Below are 10,740 nucleotides of genomic sequence, written 5' to 3'. Positions count from 1 at the left end.
CTGCCCTGCCCTCGCTCTCTCTGTAACACAAACAGTGAAGGAAAACACAGCAGAGCACGAAATCAAATTGCTCTTTCTGTAATAGTGAAGGACGCAAAGGGGGGAGGGGAGAGAGGGCAGAAGCCCTCAGACTGTAACACAAACACAGCATAGCAGGAAACTTAACACTGAAGGACTCGACTCCGAGGGGGGAGGGGACAGACAGCACAGGGGACAGACAGCACAGGGGAAGGGAGAGAGGGCAGGGACACACACACTCCCACATGCACACAGAAGAAACCCTTGCTAGTCCCCGTTTCATTTGCATCAGAAACGGGGCTTTTTTTTTTTTTTTACTAGTACTTATATAATAAACATGCATTAGAACATTCAACTATGGTAACAACTTCCTCTGTGTACACTGGTATGTTGCTGCACAAGCTGGCATGTTTGAAAATATAAGTGAGATTAAATAAAAATGCTATTAACAATAAAGAACGACAACCTGGATGCAGCAGCTCATAAGTTTGTTTGCTTTGTTTTGAGTGTACACAGAAGGATGGTTGCGTGGGGAAGGGGAAACACGCTAAGCTGTGTGGCTTCAATCTTTTGACGTCATGCCGCTCCCGTTCTCAATATACTCTCCTTGATCGCGCCCAAGGAGGTCTATTAAACTTCCTTGATCCACCCACACTAAACTTAAAAAAAAAAAAAAAGTGAGGAAGATGTCGCGAGCTTTCGCGCTAACATGCTAATTCTCCTCCGAATCCCGCCCCCTCTGACGCGATATCCTTGTGCCGTAGGGGCGGGACATAATTACAAACCACTCCACGTTGACTAGAGACCCCAGGAAGGTTCGCGGCGCTTATTTCAATTTTTTTTGTTTTCTTTACTGTTAACTTTGTGTGGCTGGATGATGACAGGTATGAGGGGATGCAGATTTGGGAGATAATTTGTTCTATGCCACGACCCTACAATGTTTGGGAGGTAGCTTTTGCTCCCCCTCAAACTACAAGAACACCAAGTAGAAAAGGTCCGGTAAACCTCTGCATGGAGGGTTTTTTTTGGCGTTCTAAATAGTGAAACAAATAAACCTGATGGGTTTATATAGGGGTGTTCAAACTCTGTCCTTCATTCAGTTGGGTTTTCAAGAGTTCTCCCCACTCAAAGAATATGCGCGGTATCTATTTGCATACCGGGTTTGTAGGAGTTTCCCCCACATGAATATGTGAGCGTGAGATCTGTTTGCATTCTGGGAGTTTCTCCACACAAATATGCGTGAGATCTGTTTGCATTCCGGGTTTTCAGGAGTTTCCCCCCACATAAATATTCGTGAGTTCTATTTGGATGCTGGGTTTTCAGTATGGCCCCAATGAATATGCGTGAAATGTATTTGTATTAAATAAGATTCATGCATGCTCATTGTGGATCATTATGGGAGAGGGCCGAGGATGGATTCCCCTGGGTTAATATATTTTTAAACTTCTAGGAGGGTGGCCGTAGCTGCTGGGCATCGGGTCTGGAGGTATGGTAAAAGTCGGGACTAGCCCTGGGTTATAGCAGGCCGATCCCGGAAGTAAGGCAGAGATTGCGGGAGGAGCCGGCCCGGAGAGAGTAGTTGGGGCCGAGGAAGAACACCTAGCACTGAAGAGTTAAAAACGGGAGCTGCTAGCTTCAGGTCTACCGAGGTTGAGTTCTGAGTGCATGCGATTGGCGGATGGGCGCGCGCTTTAAGGATGGTGAGGCTAGGCTGAAGCTGGGGGCCAAAATGAGAAGGGAGGAATCGTGGGAGATAATCGGCAACGCGAAAAAGTGGAGGACGACTAAGGCAACAAGGCAGAGTGCGCATGCGCAGAGGGACAGGTCGGTCACCCGCAATATAGCCTGGCACTCTGGATGGGGGTGAATAAATGGGGACGGTAAAATGGCGCGAAGTGTACGCCTGCGCGCAAGGGAGGACGGAAACCCACCTGATACCGGTGACGCTGGCAAGGTGAGAATTTGTCACGTGTGTGCTGAATTGATGCTGTAGAAATGGAAATAGTGTGTGGGCAAACTTGATGATAGTACTTATACGATGAATAATCGGGTTTAAAAAGTAAAAATTTATACATAGAAGTGTGGCAGCAAGGCGAGGGAAGATGCTAGACTACTGAAGACGGGGTCTTGGGTCCTTGAATTTGTGTGGAGAGGAGTGCTTGTCATGTGAGCATGGCCAACTGCAGTGCATTACCCTATGTGAGGTCAGGTGGCCAAATAAGGGAGCACTCCCTTATTTGCTAGCCTGTCCTCATAGTGGTATATTTCCACTTACCATTAAGAGCCTGGTGGTGCTATTTTGAAGAATGGTACTGCCAATGTAAGGGGGTGCTGGGGATTGCTCTTGCTTCTACCTTCATAAACTGCCAGAGCTTTCAAATGGAGGTGGTTGGAGAATGCCAGATAAGAGGTGAAGTTTCAGCTGTGGGTCAGAAAGAGGCCCAGTCCCTTTCAAGCTAGTCCACCAGCAATTATGCAGGGGCAAGGTGGTGGAATTGATTTTTTTTAATTATTTGCACCATTTAAGACTAATTAGTTGCATTAGTTTGAGCTTTTAGTGTGTCCTAGGTCCCTTAACTTTTCTAGAATAATGTAGTTTAGGAAGTTTACTGCAAGCTGCCTTTATTTCATTTGTGTAATAGTTCTTCTTTGTGTACTGTCTGAAATCAAATGCAGGGCTTGTTGGATTATAGTTTTATGTTCAGAAGTCCACCTATCCACTCACCATAGGGCTCACTTTCAAAGCACTATGGAACTTTGTAAGTCTAAGTGCTTTGAAAATATGCCTCTCTGATTGGTGCACCAGAGATGTTAACTTTTTAAAGGACTGTATATCCAATAGAATGTTTATAGCTAAATATAAAATCATGCCATTTTATAGAAAATTAGATTAGATAACCTTTGGTGTTTTGATCTAGATTAGTTGGGCTTTGTTTTATACTAGTTTTGAGGACTGAACATTTTCAGGCCTTGATACATTTTTGTTAAATCTAGGAGCCAGCCCAAACCCTTCCCCACCCCTCCAATACTATCTGCAGTGGGGTTTTTTTTTTTTTGTTAGAGGCGGGGCAGGAATCCCCTTCCAGATCACCAGCAGCTCTCTTAGAAACTGATTTACTAAGGATCTTTTCCTATTCTGTGCCTGTGGACAAAGAAACTAAAGTAAACCAGTCCCAGTAGCTAATAGTCTCCCTTCTCGACCTGTGCTTTTTGATGGCACCACCTTGACAGGTGAAGCAAAGAGGCAATTGCCTCTGTTTCACATATCACCATTGCCTGCCTCTCTCGTCTCCCCCCCCCCCCCCCCCCATCATGCACACTGCCACCTCTTTCTGTGCCCCTGCCCCACCACACACACAAGCCAGCCTGTCCCTCCCCAGTGCACATGTTCCCGTCTCACTCTGTTTCCCAAAAGCATGCTGTGATCTTTCTGCTACAAACACACGCCTACAACAAGAATATCTGTGCCCCCCACCCAACACACACCTCCTTTGTCCTCCAGTGAACATAGCTAGCCAGTTCATCTTCCCCTCATTCAGTTGTCACTTCCACCTGTTTGACACCCTGCCCCCCCCCCCCCCCCCCCCCCCCGGCAAATACACACACAACATCAGTGCTCTGTATATTATTGTGGGCCCTAAAACATCAATATACCTATTGGGAAAACTGAACAAGCCAAATTACTACACATTGCTACATAGGAAATTCATGTTAATAGAACACCAAGCCTTGGTTGCACACACTCAGAACACAAATACCAAACACAGAATAAGTGGCCTCAAATTAGAAATAGAAGTATATAGACAGAAATTAAATTGAAACCTCAAGAAGTCAGTCTTTGAATATAGAACACAACTAGAGAAATAGAAGGGGATGCATTTTTTTCCTGTACTGTGCAAAATATAAAGATATCAAGGTGCAACCAGGGCGATTGTGACTCCTTGGCCGAAGGGGGCCCCAAGCCTGCTTGGATCCAAACAAGGCTGTAGTCTGGTACAAAGCTTTAGGGGTCCCTTTCCAAATTTCTGCCATTGACCTCAGCCATGTCTGATACCAACTTTGGCAGTTGTACATTCCAAAAACTGACATTTTCTATAGGAAATAAAATTGTTGTTCTGCCTTTGTTTGGTCATTTTTTTTTTTTTTTTACATTTTATTGGTCCCATCTGTGGTTTCTACTTTCCTCTGTCTTACCAGGGTCTTCTAGCCATATGACATTTTTTTCTCGATATTCATTATCAATCTTCCCTCTGAGAACATGAGCATTACTGTACTGGGACAGACTGAAGGTCCATCAAGCCCAGTATCCTGTTTCCAACAGTGACCAGTCCAAGTCACAAGTACCTGGCAAGATCCCAGAACAGTAAAACAGATTTTATGCTGCTTATCCTTGTGACTCTGGGCAAGTCACTTAACCCTCCATTGCCCCAGGTACAAATAAGTACCTGTATCTGTAAGCCGCATTGAGCCTGCCATGAGTGGGAAAGTGCGGGGTACAAATATAACAAAAAAAAAAATAAGCAGTGGATGTTCCCAAGTCCATCTTAATTTATAGATGTTTTAAAATTATTTTTAGGAAGTATCCAACCCCTTTTTTAACCCTGCTAATCTTGCTGCTTTTACCACATTCTCTGACAGCTTAATCACACGTTGAATGAAGAAATATTTTCTCCAGTGTGTGTTAAATTTACAACTTGGTAACTTCATGGAGCGATGCAAAGGCATAATAACATTTCCCCCACGTTCAGCATCATTCCTCTGTCCCTATTATCCCATGTTCAGCATTTACCTTCTGTCCCTTACTATTTCCACCCCCCCCCCCCCCCCCCCAAGTTCAGCATTGATCCTCTCTGTCCTGCACTAATCTGTCCCTGTCACCTATGCTTTTCCCACCCCCTCCCAAGATGCCTGTTTTCTTCTGTGTCCTTATCCCTCCCCATGTCCAGCTTTCTCTGCCCTCATAGCACAACATCTTTCCTCTACCCTCATGGTCCACTATCTCTCCACCCAATGTCCAGCATCTCTCCCTTATTTTTATCCTTGCTGCAGCAGTGATCAAACCACGCTGTCCCTAGAACCTTTCCTCTGCCACATCTGGACCCTGCAAAAACTGGGAATTGCATCCTGGGCGGTGGGGGACGGATGTAGTAAAGAAAAGGTTCCAGGGCCAGCTGCAGACAGCATGTTTTGATCGCTGCTGTGGCAAGGAGACAGGGTTGAGCACCGCGGGACATGAGATGTTTAGACCCTTGGTAGGGGGGTCAGGAGTGCTGCTGGGAGAGGAGAGAGGGAGGGACAAATGCTACACCATGAGGGGAGGAAAGGGGGGGGGGGGAAGTGGCTGCAAATGACCCCCAAAAAAGGCAGTATCATGGCTTGCAAACTTTAAGCAACAGGTCTGAGTTTTTTTAGTCACCTTGGCAACCTAGGGTTTGTCAAGCCTGGTGTTAAGTTGATTCTTTTAAATAGTTTTATGATGGGTTAATAGATAACTTTGGATATGTGGTTCATATTTTAAAGACTGGGCCCAGTTTACTAAGCCGTGCTAGAGGCGTGTTAGCGCTTTTAGCGTGCTAACCATGTAGATGCCCATAATATTCCTATGGGCATCGACAGTGTGTGCTTTAAACAGGGCCCCTAATGTTTCTGAAATTATGAATGTATGTATAATCTTGTAGTCTGCCTTGAGTAGCTATGGCCAGGTGGTTATAAATCCAACAAACAATTAAAATCCAGGGTGGTGTTAGAATGAAGTTCATTTTGGGGAAGGAAGGACCACTTCTCATTCTTATCACTAAACTGGTGCTGCAGCATTTATCTTTCAGCTCCTTAATGGGGTATGCATGAATTGGAAGAGTTTTTTATTTGTGCTGGTCAAAGATGCTAACAGGTTTTTTTTCTTCCTGTTTTGAAATAAGAAGACCAGTTGAAAAGTGTTTACCATCATTTTCTCTTGATACAGGAGCAGAACCAATGACCCTGGGGTCTCCGACCTCCCCAAAACCTGGAGCCAGTGCTCAGTTTTTACCAGGATTTTTATTAGGTGACTTACCAACTCCTGTGACGCCCCAGCCTCGCTCTTTAAGTGGTGCATCTATGGACATGAGGCCTCCTTTACTCGCAGGTACTACCTTTTTTTTTTGTTCTTTTTAATCTTTAAAAGCCTTTTTTCCTTTGCTACAGTTGTGTGAAAATAATTCTATAGATCTACATTTACATTAACTTTTTCAGTCATGATAACGGCCAGGTTTATGGGCTTTATAAATAGTACACTTTTTATTTTCGTTTCCACAGAAGTCTGTGGTGAATTTAACGTACTCTGCCAACATAATGTGTAGTGTTTGAAAGCTATAGGCAAGCCTAGGAGCCCCTAGAAATAGCACAAGACTTTGTTGACCACCTTGCTGCATCAGCCATGGAAGGTACCTGAATTGTTTCCCTTTTTCCAACTGGGGACTTTTCTGGAGGGCAGGTTAAGTGCTCTTGGTTTATATTCTGAGAGGGGGCATTTTTTAACCATTTTATGTTGTATTCATTGTAATTATGCACAGTTATATTTAGAGTGTACCTATTTGTTAGGGGAGGGGGTGCATGGGGACCCAATGCAGATTTCGTGCTCTCCAGATCTCAATTGCATGCATATGTGGTTGTCTTTACTAGCTACTGGGAGGTTGGGGGGAGTTGGGAGAGTTATGGGGTTTGTCTTACGGGGAGTTTCTTAGGAAAGTTTGTTGGAGGGATTCTTACATTGCTAGCTGGGTAATTGGAAGGTAAAGGAGAGGTTTTTGTTTTTTTTGGTGTTTGTGGAAGCATATTGGAACTGGTATTGGGTGTGGATTGGAGTCCATATATAATCTTCTCTCTAGGGGCAAGACTGAGTGCCTGAGAGGGTTACATAATGGGTCGGTACAACCCTTGGCAGTTGACAACTAACACCTGTAAGATTTCCCCCTGGAATGTAGGAGGAATAACCTCACCAATCAAGAGATCCAAGATATTGACTGCTCTCAGACAAGTGCTAATGTCCAGGGGACTCATCTCACTGATGCCAAGCACCAAAAACTCTGAAAGCAGTGAGTGGACGAGGTGTTCTAGTCTTCCTCAGGTGGTGCCCCGTAGAGGGGGTATTAGGGTCCTAATTAGAAAAACATTGGCTTTCTCCACGAAACTTGTTTTTGCAGACCCTCATGGGTGATATTTATTTTTTGCAGTTATGGATGCATGGCAGAGAGTGCTACTTAGGGATCTATAGACCACTCCTTTTGATAGGTCCTCCTTTCCAGCACTTTAAATACTTTATTCAGGTCCCTTACCCCCCCCCCTCCCCCCCCCCCCCAGTAGTGCTTCGCAAGACTTTCTTGATCAGGCGCACTTACTGTCTTTGCCTCAGACAGTGTTAGAGACTTTAAATGCTCCGCTTCGGCTGCGAGAGTTGCAAGAAGCAGTTGAGTTCTTGCACCTCTTTTCTGCACCAGGAGTGGGGTGGGTTTTCAGTGACACTTAAGTTGTTGGAGCTCCATGGTGTGTTGGGCTTGCTCAATATTCGCTATCTGAGAGTGGCCAGCAGAATGTGGCACACTTACCATTGGCTTAGGGGAACAGAGCAGTTTTCTGTACTTCTTGTTGTAGGCTGGTTTGATTCCTCAGGCACATCTAAGCCACATTCTGCATGGCACTCAGCCTTTGCCCCTTAGGCTTTTTAAAAGATTTTTTTTTTTTTAAACTGCTAATTGCTGCGTTTGGCAATGGCTTTACAACGATTATGGATTCTCGGTTTCAGTGACCCCCCCCCCCCCCCCGGTCTATATGTAATAATCCAGCCTTTCCTCCAGCCCAGGGGTCAGAACCTTTTGTGTCCTTGGCGGTAAAGGGTATTAAATATGTATTACATGCTTTAACTGGAAGTCTTCAAGACGTAGAGGACTTATACATATTACCTCATTATTTTGCCTATATGCAATTGCACTGTTACTTGTCCTCTTTGTTGTGGACTGATCTCACTGAAGATTTACAAGATGCACTAACAGAGGCTATGAATTTGGGAGCCCAACAGGAGGTGCCTCTTAGGCATCGCCATAGATTTCTTCAGGACACTACAGCTAATATTCATTATGTGGTGCTGGCAGAGGTATGGACTTGGGACTTTGCTTGAACAAGATTACCTCAACTGCTTCAAGATTACCTCCTTTACATACATAAGCATGTGATTTTAATTTGTTACATTTGTACCCCACATTTTCCCACCTATTTGCAGGCTCAATGTGGCTTACATATTACCATAAATGCGTTCGCCAAGCCTGGTTGAGAAACAAATACAAGGTTATGTTGTGGTCTTATGAGATGGGAGGGAGTGAGGATTGTAAGTTGTCCAGTACGATCATTGGTATTGCTATGTTGCCTGGTGTTACAGTTGCATGTTTCACCATACTGAGCCAGTCAGGCTGGTCTAGTGGAGGAAGGGAGCTGTCCTAAATGTAAATCTGGAAGGGCGAACCTAGGTCATATATATTTTGGCATTGTCCAAGGTTTCAGCTATTTTGACACTCTCTGCTTCAGACTTTCTGGGTGGCGGTCTGTACAGTTTCACTACAACATCTTTTATGATAAATATATGTTTAGGGATAGGAGTGACCCTGCCTAAAGGTATTAAGACTTTTTTTTTTTTTTTTTAAGACTCTATAATGTTTGGACTTAAAACTATTCTGCACGCTTGGCTACATCATCTTCCGCTTTCTCTACAGCATTGGTGGACCTATATTTATTTGTTATATTTGTACCCCACATTTTCCCACCTATTTGCAGGCTCAATGTGGCTTACATGATACTGGAGAGGTGTTAATAGACTCCGGAGTAAAGCAAATACAGATAATGGTTAAGTTGGGGTAGGAAGGATAGGGACCACATGAAGGAACATGTGGTGGGGCCGTATTGAGCAATTGTGCGTGGACCGGATTGGAGTCCGTGATCTTAATATCCTTAAAGGGCAACATGCGATTGCTGTTTGGGAACCATTTTGGTTGACATTGCCACATCCTACTCATAGAGTTTTGAATATTTTTTATTTTTTTTTTTAAACGAGTTTGGTTTTCAATTTAGGTGCTGTCTTAACAATGGCAGAACTTGTGTCTGGGTACTAGGAGGAGGTTTGGGGAATAGGTTCTAGTTGTTATATATTGTATCTTGTTGACTACTTAAGACAGATTGAAACATAATCCATTACCCTTTCTCAGCTGCTGGCTCTGAAGGCTGCACAGCATGTGCCGTCAGCATGCCTTTACCCCATGACAGAATTATGCTGGCCTGCCTGACTGTCCTGGCCTACCTTAGCCCAGGGCTCCAGCATATCTGTGGGTGGACCTAGAGGGAAATTCCCTACTTAGTACAGGAAAATTAGAAAAGGTTCAAAGAAGAGTGACCAATATGATAAAGGGAATGGAACTCCAATCATGTGAGGAAAGGCTAAAGAGGTTAGGGCTCTTTAGCTTGAAAAAGATGATTGAGGTCTACAAAGTGAATTGATTTTTCACTCCTTCAAAAGTACAAATACTATGGAATGGTCTGGTCATTTCAGAGGGTGTGGAAAAGGAATTGGTGCTCCCAGTCCCCTGTGGACTCCATTCCTGAGAACCCTCCCTGTTGGGAAGCTGGGGAGGAGCAGAACCATGGATTCCAGTTATTTGTCACATGAAGCTGTCTTGTCTCTTAGACAAGGTCTTGGGGACCTTGGCTATGCTTAAGTCTCTCACAGAGGGCCCCCTCGGGGCCCCAAAGTGTGTTCCGCTCCATTTGGCCCTCTTCCGCTTGATGAGAGCGGAGTGGATGTTCTCAGATGGTGCCCTCAGGATTGCCAGGGCTCTTGCTTCTCTATGCTTTCACTTAGGAGGTTGAGAAGTGTTGGGTCTTCCTGAGGGTGGATGCTCTGGTTACAACAGTTATGCAGGTGACTGCTGTACCTGTCCAAGGGGCTTGGCCCTCAGGGAACTCCATAAAAAGAATGTGGAGCAGAAGCTCAACCTGGCCTTTTCAGTGAGGGAGCCAGCATTCATGCTTCTGTTTGTGGCAATTGGGTAGCTCCATGCTGCATTGGTTCCAGCCATTTCTGGAGTCCCAGAGATTTCTCACATGGAGTCCAGCATGGCTTTTTGGGTGGACAGTGTGTATGATATTGTCAGTCTGACTTCTTTCTGAGTGGCAGCATTGGCAGTCACTGTTGATTGTGGCTTCGCCACTGGGTGTGTGTGCGGCTTCCAAGAAGCTTTTGTTAGCTGCTCTTTGGGGGCACTTGCTGTTTGGTAATGACTTGAAGAAGTTGGTGAAGGATATGGGGGAGGGGGAGGCTTGGCTCATCACCTCCCTGAGCTGCGTAATGGTGCGCAGTGTTCCTTGGCTTCAAAGGGGGTAGGCTTCTTCAGGTCTGCTAGGTGCCTTTTGGCCCAGGAAGGGGGGGTGGAGAGTATGCCCTTCAAGCAGGGGTCCTTTCGTGACACCAAGCAAACCAGGCCCTTGGGTCCCTCGGGCGGGACCACAGCCACTCAGCCTGCCCAATGAGGGTGCCCCTCGTTTCTGGTGCAGGCTGACTCTTCTGCAGTGAGTGGGTTCACATCAGGAGGTTCTGGAAGTGCTTTGAGAGGGAGTACTCCATGGAGTTCACCTATCTGATCCTGGACCCCTTCATGGCTTCTCCCTGTGGTTCGACTCTAAAGTGCCAGGCTATTACCCTTT

At 45.3% G+C, this 10,740-nt stretch overlaps 1 protein-coding gene across 2 annotated transcripts in view; it reads left to right on the top strand.

The window, feature by feature from the left end:
• Positions 1–790: 790 nt before the first annotated feature.
• NUP35 (nucleoporin 35) overlaps positions 791–10,740 on the top strand; it is a 32,419-nt gene continuing 22,469 nt past the window's right edge. Inside the window, exons 1-2 of one of the 2 annotated variants that reach the window (XM_030210091.1) lie at positions 791–902; positions 5,981–6,142. In XM_030210091.1, the coding sequence (XP_030065951.1) occupies positions 893–902; positions 5,981–6,142 (172 nt within the window). In that variant the 5' untranslated portion in view covers positions 791–892. Of the gene's footprint in view, positions 903–938; positions 1,973–5,980; positions 6,143–10,740 lie in introns of those variants that run through there. The other variant, XM_030210092.1, reaches the window with a different exon arrangement.

The sequence above is a fragment of the Microcaecilia unicolor genome, chromosome 7, assembly GCF_901765095.1.
Source record: "Microcaecilia unicolor chromosome 7, aMicUni1.1, whole genome shotgun sequence".
NCBI lineage: Eukaryota > Metazoa > Chordata > Amphibia > Gymnophiona > Siphonopidae > Microcaecilia > Microcaecilia unicolor.
Note: the sequence above shows the minus strand (reverse complement) of the source record. Positions and strands in the feature narration are given on the sequence as shown.